The 16,394-nt window shown below is 41.9% G+C and overlaps 1 protein-coding gene across 2 annotated transcripts in view; it reads left to right on the top strand.

The window, feature by feature from the left end:
• Positions 1 to 2,933: 2,933 nt before the first annotated feature.
• Positions 2,934 to 16,394, top strand: part of polrmt (polymerase (RNA) mitochondrial (DNA directed)) — a 48,471-nt gene continuing 35,010 nt past the window's right edge. Inside the window, exons 1-7 of one of the 2 annotated variants that reach the window (XM_075485119.1) lie at positions 3,029 to 3,119; positions 4,888 to 4,976; positions 5,097 to 5,195; positions 5,461 to 6,290; positions 7,025 to 7,158; positions 12,174 to 12,360; positions 14,190 to 14,339. In XM_075485119.1, coding sequence (XP_075341234.1) covers positions 4,961 to 4,976; positions 5,097 to 5,195; positions 5,461 to 6,290; positions 7,025 to 7,158; positions 12,174 to 12,360; positions 14,190 to 14,339 — 1,416 coding nt within the window. In that variant the 5' untranslated portion in view covers positions 3,029 to 3,119; positions 4,888 to 4,960. Of the gene's footprint in view, positions 3,120 to 4,887; positions 4,977 to 5,096; positions 5,196 to 5,460; positions 6,291 to 7,024; positions 7,159 to 12,173; positions 12,361 to 14,189; positions 14,340 to 16,394 lie in introns of both variants that reach the window. The other variant, XM_075485118.1, reaches the window with a different exon arrangement.

Below are 16,394 nucleotides of genomic sequence, written 5' to 3'. Positions count from 1 at the left end.
AATCTTTATCCACACGCACAATGTTGATTTTTCTTTTGCATTGTGACATCAAAAGAGGATCACATGAGGAAATTACCTCCTTCATAAAAATCACAGCCATTTGATTCTTACAATGTCAAAGATAATGGTTTTTATTCTTTAAGCGTGTCCAACACTGCCTTTTTTGTTGGTTCAGACCGAATGCAAGTGTGGTTTGATATCTTTGAGCTGCGGTTGGCTGATAAACATCCGGATGCGGTTAAAGGAACTGACCAGAACACCACAACTCAGCCCCACTGGGAAGATTTGCATATCCTGCTTCATGACCATTGTCCATTGTCAGCTGCTTTATGATAAGTGGGTCATCTATCTGATGGTGTGAACAGTTCTGATAGATGCAGTTCTTCGCATGATAGCAAGCACAGATCCAACCGTCTGATAGAAAGTGATCAAAAAATCTGGGTCACCGCGAATGATTACACATCTAATCTTGCCTACCAGAAGGACATAGAAACGGACACAGATGGAACAGGATGTAACTGTACAGTTTTAAAAAAAAAACGCTGATTTGGCATTTCTTTACTTTCCAGATAAAACAAAGGCTGTGCTGTTACTGAGATATTGAGGTACAATAGTTTTGACTGGATTTTGAGGTGGGTCTTGCATCATTTAGGCTTGCAGAAGAGAGGATTAAGGTATTTTAACTGACTTGCTAATTGAGTGCATCATAGATGTGTGGGGAAACTGTCAGTAAGAGTAAGTTAAGTTAAGTTAAGGCCTTTGAGTGAGCTCAAAACGAATTCTGATGTCTGCAACAGTAATGGTCAGCAGTGTTTCCTCTGGAAGTCTGCAGTTGAATATATAAAATATATGAATACCCTTAAGGTAACAAAGTGTGATTTAAGAATATTTTTTTAGATAATCGTAAATTTGACTCCAAATAGGAATCTTTGTTGAATCTCACGGGGAAATTCCATTAGAGGTCATCTTCCACGTGAGATGTCCCTAAGTGATGCAGGATGCAAACGCACAAACAACAGGCTCACATGCACTGAAAACATGTGCAAAAGGCATTTAGCTGTACATGCGTCTCGCGGAGAAAAGTATCTCCATCAAGTTTCTTTGGCCAGGTGAAGCAGTTTCAAAAAGATCCCTCTCCCCATCTGTTGAACAAATAAGGAGCCCCTACAAAGGTGTGCAAAAGAATCCCCATGATCAAAGTGTACGAGAATGGCAGCCTTGTCCTGGCCTGGCCATTATCTGGCCCCATGAATGCCTGTCTTCTCCTCTTTTGTCGGCTGGGGCATTGACAGTCACTCACCCGGCAATGACTGTCACACCAGCGCAAAGAGCCAGCCGCCGACAGGGGCCGACCACATCAAACGAGGCTGTCAAGGGGCCCCGCTTGTGAACCGTGGCAACAAACACCTCCTGATCCTCACCTACAGCTCAGCGCCAGACACCTACCGCTGTGCTTTCAGCCACTGCCTCCACTGAGAAAAGATGTACTGCCCGGACCTCATTTCCTTCCCTGTCCGCCCCCCCCCTCCTACCCCAGGTTTCTCCTTCTCTCTGTCAAGTAGTGCTTGTGTTAACCTTCAGCCTGCCGAGACACAAAGGGCCGCTAAAGTGTTTAAGAATGCTTTATGGATGCATGACAAGGGGAGGCTGGCACTGCTGGGGGTCAGAAAGTGTACAGGATGTGGATCAGATAAATTTAGATTTTTTTTTTGCTTTCAATTTGGACCAGAGTCACACTTGATTTAAAGTGCATGAGGTTTAAAACTTCAAAAGTCGACTATAAAGCGAAGACGATATATTTAAACAGTGTGTAACAAGTACTTAGGTCTGTGTTAAAGCCAGCTTCAGTTTACCTCACTGGTGGTAAATGAAACCTAAGGCTGGGATTTCTTTAACTCAGTTCACTAGAAGTTTAGATTCAATTATTACTGCCAGCTGTTTTGTAGTAATATGGCACAATCCCTTTGAAAACACACACACCTGTTTAGAATAAGGTCATTTTAAGCAGCTTATGTTGTCCTTGATCATAAGCTTAAAACATTTTCTTTTCTCACTTTACTTTTGTCATTATCAACAAGGCATCCACAAGACCTGATACAAAATTAAAGCATTGATTACCTACGTCATATATCCTACAGTGTTTACTTTCGCACAGGAAGAAGGTAATAAATCTAGATTTAACCAGTTATATGTCTCCTACAGCCACTATACAGAAAGCTACAGCTCATGACACCACAATCTAAATTCTAAATACACAATCTGAGTTCTAAATTAAGCAAAAAACTAAATCAGTTATTTAAAGATAGACATATAGACAATATACATGAATATATTCTAAAAAAAAATTCATATTTATGTAGGCTCTATATCAATATATAGATGATTACCTACATGATAAGTACAAATACAGTGCAGGGCTTATGTAATTGTAAGAAGCTCGTTCATCTTGACGTCTAGTTCTGGTTTTATTAGCTGTGGTGAGACTGCCACCTGTCGGCCAAATGTAATAATAATAATAATAATAATAATAATAATAATAATAATAAAGTTTTATATAACTCACTTTTTTTTGTCTCAAACCACTTTGAATAAAAACGCGTGGAACCCCTTAGAAGACAGCGTTATTGGCAAAAACATTCAGGAATAATTATGTGTGCTGAAGTTATAGCCCCAAGAGAACAGAAGAATGATAATAGACCCATTAATGAAGCCCAGCGTTTGGTTTACAGCTAGATCATTTTGTTTAAGTTGTTGTAGCCCTTTGAATACCCCTGATTTTGTTCTAAATCCACCTCACTAAATATTCAGTATTCTAATAGGGAAACATTACGAAGTAGCCCCAAAATAAATTTCCATCAATTGATCTGCGCTCCTCTCATCAGGTCTGACGCTGCGATCATCGCTCCTCGCGACTAGCTCAGTCTGATCTAAGATGGCTGCCTAGTGCTCTGGAGTAACGCGGTTATTACATGTCAACATGTCACTCCTCAGAGTATGTTCCCTCGCCAAACGTTTAAGTCAGCGCATTTTGTTTGAAAAGTGTGCTGTTCGTGTGTCTTTTGCGGACCTCTGCCAGGGGTGTGCGACGGTTACAAACGGCGCAGTCAGGCGGGCATCAGGTGAGGACACTGTGTCGGTTTGATGTCAGTGTAACTGTTCTGTGATGCTCAAGTTTACCGAGTTTGACTGCTGTGTTTAAAAGTGAACCTGTACTCCAGTGCCAGTCTAAACGAGTGTTTGCCTGATACTTAAAGTATTTCTCTTCAAGAACCTAGCCAGTAAGCTAGTAAGTTGGTAAAGGTGTTTTGTTGTTAGCTTTCCCTTATGTGCTTCATAACAAAACAAAGACGACCAACGTTTTTTTTTATCCTGATCAAATAAACTGCATTTCCCCCATTTTTCGTCATCACTGATTCCGGCATCTGTTGCTAAGATTATTGATTGGGGTTGGTGAAAAAGTGAATTAAAAAAGTTGATGCTTTGATGTCCAGCGCCTCTTCGTCCTTGAGTGAGATACAGCACCTTCAAACTGTCCTCCTGTGTGCCTTTGAAAGGAATAATGGGTTACTAATTCTTTGGGATCACCTGAATTCCTATGTTTTTTTTTCTCTTCTTATAAATGTATTCTGTTTGTTCGTGTGAACTACAAACGCCCATCTACGCAACATCTGACAACAAACAAACGTCACATTTCATGCCTTGAGTAACCTGATGCAGGCGCTTCAGTCGCTGCTTATTGAAGTTGGTGTTTGGCTCGGGGAGCCATATCCTGGTTACACCCCTCTATCTCTTTTTGGTTGAGGCGAGGACTCTGAGTTGGCCATTTTGAAGCATAGATTTTCCTGTTTCAGTGATTCTGCTTGCTTATTCTAACTTGTATATGATTTTCATTTCTACGTGTATGCTGTGCGTTAGCTGTACCCAATATTTCACAAGCTTTAGGTCGTGGACAGCGGTCCTTATTTTCTCCTGCCTTGACACAATATAACAAACCCAAACTGAATAGTTCATGCTAAGTTAAAGGTGCCATGATACTAGTCATCCACTTGGGAATTCATTCCAGTTTTTTTTTTTTCCAGGATCTGTGACAAAATCTCTGATTATGTCTCGACCTGTCATCTCAAACATAACCTGCATCTGTAGCAGGTTGGGTTTCCAGCACAAGCTGTCATGGTGATATAACTTGTGAATGACCTTCATTACACGGAGCCACTAATCCTGCTTTTCGGTTCGAGCGGCAGGTTCAGAGGTAGCTGAGCAGTCCCAACCCCTGATAATTCCTTCCTCGTACTTCCAAGCGCAGATGAGGTTTTGGTGTGTTGTGCTCTTTCACTTCCTTATCTCACCTCTCTGCAGAAAGCGTGGGGGAACACTTCGGTACCCTTTTGCAAAAATTAAAAGTGGGGCCACTATTTTGTTTGTGTTTGCATTTGTTTTGAAGAGTATCGGTATCATTCTATCAGCACATAAAGAAAACCGTCGCCAAGCGGTAGAGATTTGTTCAGATGTTTAGCTGCTATCAGTGGCTTCTTTTTCTTTGTTTTGGGATGACATTTTTAGAGAGGAAACAGTCTTAATACGCTTCCTTTAATAGGCAGTTTGTCTTGTTGTGAATCTGGTAAAAACGCACTGCTGGCGTTTGTAATCAAGGCACAATTCCCAGCAACCAATCATTTTTCAAGAAGTAGACCAAGGATCATTAACCACGATTTCATTTCCAAGAACAGAACGCCTGTGCGGACGGCTCTCCCGGTCAAACAGGCTCACACGCTTTTTTCGGACAACTGCGTATGTGTTATTGGTTCAGTCAGAATGTGTGCATGAGGGATTGTGGCTTAAAAGGAAGGTCAGGTCCTGTTTCATAAATCATCTGCTCGGAAATCTCAGTTATTCCAGAAGATCCAAAAACCTGTTCTAAAAACCGTATGTCGTGGGAAGATGCCGTTAAATTGAAACTGAGATGACCAATAACAGCAGTAAGTAATTTAGAAACCTGTGAAAGATTGGAGTTCTTTCGTTTGACTGTACGATATAGAGAAGCAGACAGAGTGAAAAGGTGAAGCCGCTTATTGTTGTTTTTCTTTTTTTCTTTTCAGGAATACATTTGCACCTTCCAACGAGGAATGTTTCTTCCGCTGTCCCAAAGTCAGAAGATGCCAAGAAGCGTGTACTCAAACAATCTCAGTTGTTAGACGGTAAGTTATCACTGCACAGGGGCACTAAATAGTGGAGCGTCAGTTTTTTGATAGAGCTTTTCCTCTCCACTATGTGTGCTTCTAGGTAAGCTGCATTTGAAATCAACTTTTTAGTTGTTCACCAATTCTAGAGTTTTGCTTAGTCTCTGCTTTTATGGGCTAAAAGATCTCATACAGCGCATTTTCTGTATTTCAGCATTTTACCCTGTAATGCTGCAGTCTGCATTCTAACATAAGATCCCTTTCTTTTTTTTTTTCCTATCAGTGCTGGAGGCCAGAATCCAGCAGCTCCAATCTGATGGCGTTCTAGATGTCCAACATGCAAATGTGCAGCTTGTTAAAAATCCTTCCTATGGAAGAGGTGCTTCGTCTGGTAGGGCTCCCAGAGGCCCACCTCAGGAGAAAACTGACATTCCTAAATCTGGACAGACCGTCGCTAGAGGAGGCTCTAAATCTCAACCCAGCCGCTGGATGGAAAAGTTGACTCAGGAGAAGAAGAATAAACTTAAGAAACAGCAGCACCTCCAGCAGCAAATACAAACCAGTGTAAAGGAGAAGGGTCCCAAAGAAAGCTTGATGCCCACTGGTACGACACGTAAAACTATATCCACTGCTGCCAAAAAGGGCAGAGGCGGTTTGAAGCTGTCGGAGGAAATCCGTGCCGCAGTTTCTCCGACCGCTCCGGCAGCTGCTGTTACCGCAGGGAAAGCTGCTGGGCCGCAGAAATTATCCAAACAGAAAGGAAAAAAGTCCAAAAAAAAGGAGTCCGGTGAGGAGGCAAAAAAGCAGACTAGTAGTGAGGCCCGGGGCAGGGAAGAGGAGCTGGCTGAGGTGGAGGAGCTTGAGAAGAAACTCAATCAGCAAGTAAGCCACTGGACGTCCTCAGGCTCCCCAGAGCGCCTGCAGGAGGGCAGCAAAGGAAGCGCATCTGCGGACATCCAGCTTAGCATCCGCTCCTACCTGGAGGCGTGCGTATTCGCGGGGGACACTGAGCGGGCTCATCGTTTCTTACTCAGTCAGCACAGAGTTATGAGTCGACGTAAAGTTCTCAATACAGAAGTTTACAACATCATAGCGAGGGTGTTGGCCAAGAAGGTAAGTGCGAAAAAATGAAGAAGCTCCGTGTAAGACGCGTCTGTTTCTGTGAGAAAATAGAAATATTTACAGTTGAAAGGTAGATGTGTGTCATTACCAGTTGCAGTTTTCAGTGATATTGCAAGTATTTGGGTGGTGGCTAACCAATCGCGAAGCTTAAACTGAAAGAGTTCAGTCTTATGCCAAGGCCAATGCCACGTCTCACAGATATACGGAAAGGGATCGGAATGTGTACCAAAGTTTAACGGGTACCTCCTCTGCTTAGAAATTTTCACGTGGAGTCATTCGAGCCAGGAGTTTTTAATTTGTTTTGCTCAGTCAATTTGAAAATCAAATCACCATGACAATGAGCCAGAAAGCACAATAACTGCACTTTTACCAAAGCAGCGAAATGGAACTCAGCCATAAGCAGTTTTATTGTTAGGACCTGTGCTTTACCTACAGTGACATGTCCGAAAAAAAGAATACACTCACACTGTGACTTAAAAGTTGGAAGGGAGGATTTTTCCCTACATCTTGTTACGCATTCTCTTGTTTTCTGCCCGTTGACAGAGTATCCATTACCTTTTATTTGTCACCCAAAACGTTTAAGTCTCATCTCCCTATTGGTAGTTTTGTTGAGCCTAATTATGACTTCTCCCCTCGGTGTCCTGAAATGTCACTTGCGCACACATCGTTGTATGACGTGAGCTTTAAAGCAGGGGGTCATTGCTCTTCTGGGTCTCTCCTCGTAGGGCACATTAAATCAGATCGGCCGCATCTTTATTCTATTAGAAGAAGCTGGTCTGAAGCCAAATCTGGGATCCTACTCTGCTGCTCTGGAGTCCATGGGCCGCAATCCAAACTGCTCCCCAAAAGTCATTTCGAGGTACGCAAACACACACAAACACACACACCATCACACCAACAAAGATCAGGAATAGATGTGTTTATGATATAATGCTTTTGTTTCACACATTTGTAGAGTATGTTTTCAAAGGGGCGTCACAGTGTGGCTGCAGGATAGATGATCTGAAGAACAGCAGCAGCCATTCAGAGACTCACCAGCAGGAGTCAGACTTTGTTCATGTGATGGCCGTGATTTTCTGTTTCCCACTTTTTGTGTTGATAATCTGAGGAAGTGATGTGCCTTTAAGGTTTCTGGCAACTAGTTGACTAGTCATCTCATATTTGTGGCGGTGACTGCATTTTGTTGTTGAAGCGTTCCTCATGTTTCTACCGTCGGTCGCAACGCGTTAAGCCCTGCCAGGACAAAAGCTTGTGAAAACACCGGGCCTGACGTTTAAAGCATTTAACCAGTTCCCAGTTTACCAACAGTGTGTAAAGTATTGTGTTCACATGACATCTCTGTGAGTTTAGAATCCATTCCCATAGACGGTATACATCCCAGTGTTTAAAGTTTATTGCTACGCTCATGTTTTATTTCTAAACACATTTTATGCATTATAGGTCAATGCTTATATTGCATAGCAACTCAGTCAGAAGAAATTCTCAAAAACAGGCAGATAAGCTTGTCATCTCCAGTAATTTCTCTCCACAGTCGCCTCAGGCACGCTCAGGCCGGGAGATTGGACCGAAAAACAAAAAGTTTTCAGTGCAATCTGTTGGTTTTCTTAGCTAGGAAATTGTTTTTGAATTGGCTCTATATGAACGAATTGGATTATTTTATGAATTATGATTATTATTAATTAATTGAATTCCAATTGGCTTGAATTGGACTTACTATCTAAGTGCCTTGAGATGACATTTGTTGTATTTGGCGCTATATAAATAAAAATGAATTGAATTGAATTGAATTGAATTGAATAGCATGTTTAAAAGTTGCATTGGCCAATATTTTCTTAAGTTCTTTAGTACTGACTGATGTTTAAATCAGTCTAAGTAATGAGAGCTAAGAGCTGTAGCGTAGCAGCGTTGGGTCTGTATTTGGTACACTGTCTTTTTTTTTTTCTTGCAGCATGACTTAAAAAGGTCCTGCTTTTATGTTTGGATGTGTTATTGAAATATGCCGTGTTGCCGTCGTCCCTCTTTGGATTTATTGCCTGTTGTGGTGTTTTGTTTTCCCATGTCGTGTCCTTAACTGTGGTCGGTGTCAGCGTGTCACAAAGTAATCTGTGGAAAGTTCCCCATGGGATGTCACTGAGCGGGGCAAAAAAAACGGAAAAACAATCCTCATTAAAACCATTTGTGCCCAACCGGACATATGTGCCTACTGTTGGAAGCTTCTGGTAACAGACAGCAGAGCCGGTGCGAGAGCTCTTACTCCCACAGTGTAACTGGTGGCCTACGCAAGCATTTGGTTGGAAAGCAGTTACAGTGTTGGCTTTCGTGAGTTTGGCATACATTGATAACATTCTTACTTTTACAGACCAGCAGTAACTGGGTCAATCTGACACATTTTTGTTCATTATATTCATTGACGCTCTTGATTTATTGCATGGCATTTAGCTAAAAAGGGATTAAAAAAACAGATACCAAATGCAGTCAGCTGGCCCGCTGCTTGCTACCAACTGTATGCAATTCTATTAATGGTTTCTAAAAAAGCTGAATCAGACAGACTATTCGTGTGTTTTCTTTCTTTTTCTTTGAAAGCATTTTTTCTAAATGGAGAAGAGAGCTACACAATCTGACACAAAGCTCATTGGTGGGTAACGTAAGCACTCAGAGCTGGAGTAATTTCGAGTAATTATTATTTATGACGAGCTAAGTAGGCGTCACATCCAGGTCAGATCTCAGACAGACTCACATGCGCGCACACACACGAGTTAATGATAGAAACAAAAAAGCTTGTTATCCCCTTATACAGTCAGCCCCAAAAGCAGGCAGCAGATGTTGGCAGTAAAGCAACTTCACCGCGCAGTGAAGAGAACTTGTGTCGTGACCATAAGTTCGAACGTGAACGTTTCGAGACGAGAGCGAATCAATCAAGACTCCTAGCCTGGATCTTCTGACAGGTGTTCAACGTAAAGTAGCTGGTAGACTTTTAATTGGCATATGGATACAGACTTCATCATCAAAGCCTTTTCGCTACAGTTACAGATGTTTATGTCTTTGGTAAGGCACACAAAGCAATTATTTTTGTTGCACGGGCTGCAACTCGCAGATCTTGCATTTAGCAATCTGTGATCGGCCCCAAAAAAACTCGGTCAGAGCACCCTTGATCCCAATGATCGACGGTATCGTGTCAATGCCATCCTACTGCAGAAGTTGTTCTAGACGAGAGACATGACGGCCGAAAAATTAAACACGATGTTGGATAAACAAGGTAGAACAGCAAACCATTGCAGACTAAAGCAATGTTATGCTCTTAGTATAAGTTAAATGAATGAGTCATGGTTGCTGGAGATAACCTGAAGAGGCCATTCAGGGACCTTTTTTTTTCCCTGACAAAGTTAGTGACAACATTTAGGACAACACTGTAGATGGAGAGTAGAGAGCACAGTGAAGAGAGATGCCTAGTGCATCATGGGAGGTCTCCTAGCAGCCTAGGCCTAAGGCAGCGTAACTGCAGGGATTGTTAAGGATCACCTGAGCTAGCTATAAGCTTTATCAAAAGTAAAGTTTAAGGCTTATTCTTAAAGGTAGTGGGTCTGCCTCTCATACTCAAACCGAGAACTGATTCCACAAGAGAGGAGCCCGATGGCTGAAAGCTCTTCCTCCCATGAAAACTCGCCGGTATCTTCCCTACTTTTTTAGTCTTTCTACCAGTTTTGATAAAATGTCCCAACCTATCCTGTAATAGCTGGCGTGAGAACACGTGATTGTGTGAATCGGGGTTCGTTCCCAGTTCCCAGAAAAACCCACTAAAAACTTTCTGATGTTAGAGTTTCTGAGACTTTCTCTATCTTAAATAGTTTTCTGAAACTGAATGCACAACTAGTTCAAATGTGTGACTTAAAGAAAACTAAGGGTCTTCTCGCAGATTTCCATCTTCTGATGTAGGAATATGGGATATTATTCCCTGCCTCATGTCACATGTGGCTCGATGGGTTGTTTTCAGATCCACCATAGTCATGTAGAGTGCTGTTGCAGTCACCACCCAGGCGGGGAAAGACACACACACAGACACACACACACACAGACTCTCCTTTTGCACCCCGGGGACATCACCCTATGTGCTGTGGTCCAATAATGGGACAGGTGGCAGGGCTGTGGGGTTGGCAGTGGGGATCTGGTTGGTCCATCGATCACTGTAAGCCGATGCTTCTATGACGTTTCTGCTCTGCAGCGGTGCACTCCTGCTCCGTCTTTCTTTTCTATTTCCTCCCTCATTGTCATATTTTTCTGTCACAACAGTTACTTTTTCCAATGAGATCCATCTTGCCTGTTAAGTCACCTCCACTGCATCCTTGCCTTCGGTGTGCCCATTTGCTTCCCATTTGCTTCCCACTTCTATTTTTCTGTGTCTTACTCGCATAACACATATCATATAAACACACACACACACATCCTCTGAAGTTTTCCCTTTGTAAGTGCTGTGTCCTCAGAGCTCTAAGTTCCCTTGAGTGCAGCAGAGCAGTCACCAGGCTGATTATGCTCTATCTGTCAACCTCTCTGCCCTCTTTGTTCCTCTGGACCACACTGCCAGCTCCCAGACTAATCCCGTCTTTGTGCAAAGTTCTCTGGTTTGCTCTGACCAAAATTGCACATTTCAACACAAGAGACATTAGTGACATTAGACATTAGTGAAATAGACAAAAAAAAAATGTGACCTCTTTTTCTCACCTTGGAGATGTTTAGTTCTAAACATAAGGTACAATCCTATGTTGATCTTTTGCTTGCCTCAGTGATGTGCAGATGCCTGTTTACTTCTGATTAGATTTAATAGGTGGAAGCTGCTGAGCCAGGGATCCTCGAGATGCTAATTAGCGTGCTGTTATTTCTAATTGTCATGAGTAAAAGGTGTGCAGGGCGAAGCAGAGCTCTGTGGTCGATGACAAATGGGTTTTCCTTGCCTCTGTCTCTTGGCTTTGTCGTGTCATTCTGTTGTGGGCCCCTAGGGGGCAGTGCAACCATACATGCCAGCTGTGTAGTGCATACGGCTGTCAGTTTTATTCATATTTTATAATATTACTGTTTTGTTCAAGTATACATTATAGTATCTAAATGAAATTCAGTCATCCTGTGAAGCCAAAATACAATCAGTGAGTGTCTGTTGATCCTTCCCCTTACAGACTTTGTAAAAAATTGTGCAGCATGTGGACTAGAAAGCTACATCAGTGTGAAGCCTAATAAAGGAGAAAAAAAAAAAAAAAACATTTGACAAAATTTGTCACTTTAACCCCTTAACCCCACCAATCACAGAGGAATAAAGATTCATTAGACTGAAAATATTAATTCACGATATTCCTTCGTACATTCCTTAACTCCGACTGAGTTAAGGAATAATCATCTCATTTGTATTCCGCAAAGGAATTTCTCATTGGCATTATCTGCATTCTGCAGTCCAGTCATGAAGACTCTGCTCTCTCTGGGAGATCCTGAGGAGATTTTATTCAAATAAACATTTCACTGATGTCGTCTGTGGCCATCTGCCTCCATATTAAACTGAGACTTTGAGTCTGACAGAGGGCCCGTTGATGCAAATTTGTGAATTGATATTCCATTACTGTCAATCAGGGTAGTGGGCGCGTTACAAGGATCCCAAAGTTTTACGTTTTCTTTTTCTTATCTTAAAGCTGAATTCATCAGATACTCAGCGAGCTATGATTGTCTTAGTATTACAACAGGCAGGTGAGATGCCCGTGAACTCTCAACCTTTGATGAAGGAAACATAAACTGTATCCGGTAGTCTTGTGTCGTCAAGAGTCCTGGAACAACACAGCTTTCACCAGTTGGGTAGGGGGGGACCCCTTAACGCTAACTCTTGGTCTGTATGTGCAGGTGCCTGATCCAGATGGAGGAGGACAGCCTGTCTGTGGACGATCTGTTCAGCAAGTGTGTGTTCCGACAGGACGAGCGGGACATGGTGCTGAAGGCCATACGCACTGTAAACCCCGACTTTCAGCCCAACCTGGAGCTGCACAGGAGCCCGTGTTCGTCGTCGCTGGTTCAGGACTTCTACACGCGGGTACGACAGGCCGGTTTACTCAGGTCTCTGTTTGATCCACAGAACGTAAGACGGCCACCTGCTCCATCGTAGTGGCGTCATTATTCAGCCAATGTTACGCGCTGTCGAACGGCCTCTGCTCTTTTTCTCCGACTTAACCTTCGGAGAGCAAAGTCGGTGGATATAATGGTGACTATAATGGTGCATCATGAAATGCATCTTTGTTTAAACCTGCCGTTGACACTTTGGTACTTGCGAATAGAGCATGTGTCGTAATACAAGAATTAATACAAGATAATACAAGAATTCCACCCCAGTTTATTAAAAAGTTTTTCTTAAACACTGAATGTGACTTTATTGAGAAACAAGTTTTTTTTCTAAGACTGACTGTAACATATGTTTTGCCAGTCGAGGCACCAGAGAGCTGAGAAAGCTGTCCGAAGGCTCCAGCGTGACTACGAAAGATTTGATTGTCAAAGCCAGACAGGCACGGGCCTATTTATAGTCTGCCAACTCTGCTTTCTAATGGGTCTTTTCTGCTTGTGTTGCCTGTCGTCCTCTCACCTCTCCTCCTTTTTCCACCTCCTTTCTCCTTGTGATTCTCACATGATTCATTAACAGCTTTTTGTACAGTTGTAGTATTTTTAGTCCACAGTCCGTTTTCTCTGTAGTTTTCATCTGAGTGGCATATTTTTGGTCCTTTCTGTGATATCGTTGGCCTGTGTGTGTGAGATTGCCGCAATCAGCAAGTCATATAATTTTATCAAGAGTGTGTATGTGAGACTACGCCATTTTGTGACAGGCGAAACAGGTCATATGTGCCAGTTTCATTACTATTAGCTCCAAATGCATCCGTAAAAAGGTATATGGTTATTATCTGACCGCGGCTTTGACTTTTTGGCAGGTCACAGTGGCTTAAAGGCTGTCCAAATAACTGCTCCACTAGATAACAGAGCAACAGACTGGATGGTCTCTGGAGGATTTTGATTTAGTGTTTGCAGCCGAGGCTCAGTCTAATTAGAACATTGTTTGTTGGTGTGAAATGGAATTTTGATGAACTCGAAACATGGTACAAAATGCAGTTTGATCTAGTTTCAGCTTGTCATCAGAGATTGTCTCTTTTTCTCTCATCTATTTTTTCATTTGGAAACGGGCCTATAATCTTACTAATATTGGTTATCCGCAGCCCCCAGTGCTAAGTGCCACTCGCTGTCCTGTTCAAACTGTCTTTATCGAGATTTCACAAAGGAAAATTGTTGTCTCTTCAGTTTCCAAATTATTGCTCTAAGATCACGAAACGTAAACCGTGTGTGCTGCAGAGCAGAAGCTTGCTTTCCTCTGTGCACCAGACACAGCTATTTTGTATTTTCCTAACTATCATAGCAACAGTCTATTGATTTGTCTTTTATTGTGCTGTCAGCTGAGCAGTACATGTGTCATACCACCCGACGCTTTGAGAGCTCTTGCCCTCTAAGACCTGATTCACAGTCCCCTGTGTTTTGTCTATTGTTCTGGACTGTACTGATGATATTGTATTGGCATGTAAAGCTCACTGTTAAGAGTTAGTTTTGTCGGGTTTGCTTATATATGTCAGGGGCCCTGTACAAAAATACGATTCTCATGAGAGGAGAGATGCACTGCACCAGATGGACTTCTTCGTGCAGGTCATTACTTTTAAGAACTAAGCAATCTGCTTGCTTGGATTTATCTTTCACCTTTACCGTGTCAAGATTTAATGGTTTCATCGGAGTTTGAGAAGTTAACTTCAAGACCAGAAGGTTCCTCTGTGTCATACAGTCATTGAATGTCATTTCTATCTGTCTTGTCTGCTCATTCTTTACATGTTTTAGAGGGAACACCACACCTATCCGAAACTTGACTTCACTCAAGAGGAGCTCCAGGAGTGTTTTAAACGTCAGCTCAGTGTGGAGCAGGCCTGCACTGTCACCATCGACTCTGTGGAGGCTGCCAAGCCCGTCACTGAAAACATGGCAAAAATGGTAAACACAACCAACCCGCTGCATTTTTTCATCTTCACCCTCAAGCTTTGCTGCGATATAAACACGTACCTCCCACATGCCGGTCCTCTACGATGGGCTGCTTCGCTTTAATGTGTTGGAAGAACATAGGCTTTGGTTGCCGTTTAGTGCTTCAAGTCTGTAAGAATGTCCACACGTTTCCAGAAAATACACCGCTTTGGCACACAGTGCAATTTACACACTTCTTGGCAATATTCTGCTTAGTTTTGAGTATCTATCATAGCATTTATTAATGATTTTTCAATTTCCATTTTCTCTAGATTTTGAAATGATATACAGTCAGGCCTGACATGTTATAGTGTGCAATGCCCTATTCTTGTGCTGTGCCCTCTTTCCAACTTTGGCATTTACACTTCAGCCTGGCTTGTCTGCCTCTGCAGATGGGCTATGTGGGAAGCGAGCAGGCTGAGAGTCCCTGGTGGTCAGGCAGCATTTACAGACCGCCAAGGCTGAATAATAATGTATTGTAATGGAGGCCTCTAGGGAGAGTGCAGAGTCACCTCTCCAACCAATCCACAGGCCAGACTGCGTCTCTTCTTCAGTTGAACTACTCTGACAACTGAAGAGATAAATGATCAACCTATAAACACAGTGTTGGACTTTTTGCTTTAGCTCAAATCAAAGTAGAGTATTTAAGATTGAGAGAGCAGATTGGTTTAGATGGCTGATAAACTACAAATGAAGATAATGACTGCTACCATTTTGATGTTGTAAAACTATAGATTTTCAAATTGTGAAGATCATTGTATCTTTCTAAATCTACAGGCCCAAAATATGGGTAATTTGAATTATTCAATTCAGAGAAAGACAAACAGAACCAAAGTGCGACATTTTGTCGTAAAGTTTGATGAAGTTAGCAAGTGATTAGCTTGTCTTAGCTTAGCTAAGCATCAAGATTGGCTTATACTGTAAATGTAATTGTTTGCACAAATGAATTAGTTATCTAGTAATTAATTAATTAATTATGATTAGATATGACATGAATTGATATTCTTGTTTTTTAAGCTTACTGTCTGTACCAAAGGCATGGTGTTAGTCAGCAATAGTTAGCATGTTGCTAACTCTTATCAACTGAATGTAGCTATCAGTGTTTTTCCATTATATGGTACAGTACAGCTCTTTCTGTGTGGTTTCCCATTGTAGGTAGGTCCACGTTACTAATTGTGACTGATAATTAGCGACATCTTTCATTGTACATCTTCAGCCGAGGTTCCATACGAGTCATGCCGATGCTATAAGGGCACGTGGAAACACCGCAGAGCGCTTATTGGTCAGAGAGTCATCATCACACGTTTCTTTTGTCAGACAACAAAATTTCTGACTGAATCTTCGACTACATGTTAATCCACAGTCTCAATTACAGCATTTCCAGACTGCTGCTCTTCTCTGATAAAATCCGGATTTTAAAAACTGCTGCTTCACCTGCACTTATAAAACAACCTGCGGTATCTTCGGCTTCAGATTTTGCTCATATTTAGGTGTACGATGATCTTTCCTTGTTCGAAGCGAGATGTTCCTACAAGTGTGAGTGAGACCTTAAAAAAATCAGCTTAATCTAAAGACATAGTCATCAAGTTAACCTTTATTATACTGTATTGTAACTCCAGCTATTTTCTTATTATTTCCCATTCTACCAGTCTCTTCCTTTAATCTCCATCTACCAGAATTTGAGTCATGAATGATGATTAATCATTTCTAAATTTCATGTATACCAAAAGCCATTTCTACTAAGCCAGGTACAAGGAGAGGTGGAAAAGGCTTCCCCTTCCTGTTTCAGTCATAGATGAATACAGCTGTGGCACAGTTGTTGTTTTCTTTTTCTCAGAGGCATAGTCTGTTTTTTTTTTTTTTTTTTTTTTTTTTTTTTTTTTTTTTTTTTTTTTTTTCAATGAATGGGTTTGATACCTTCAGATGAACAGGAAAAAAACAAACCCAACCATCAAACAGAATTTCTATCTATGTTACACAATGACTTATATCCACTGAGAGCACACTGTGTCTACTGCTCCACAATTT

The sequence above is a fragment of the Odontesthes bonariensis genome, chromosome 15 (assembly GCF_027942865.1).
Source record: "Odontesthes bonariensis isolate fOdoBon6 chromosome 15, fOdoBon6.hap1, whole genome shotgun sequence".
Lineage (NCBI taxonomy): Eukaryota > Metazoa > Chordata > Actinopteri > Atheriniformes > Atherinopsidae > Odontesthes > Odontesthes bonariensis.
The sequence above is the reverse complement of the archived record's forward strand: the minus strand, read 5'-3'. Positions and strand labels throughout refer to the sequence as shown.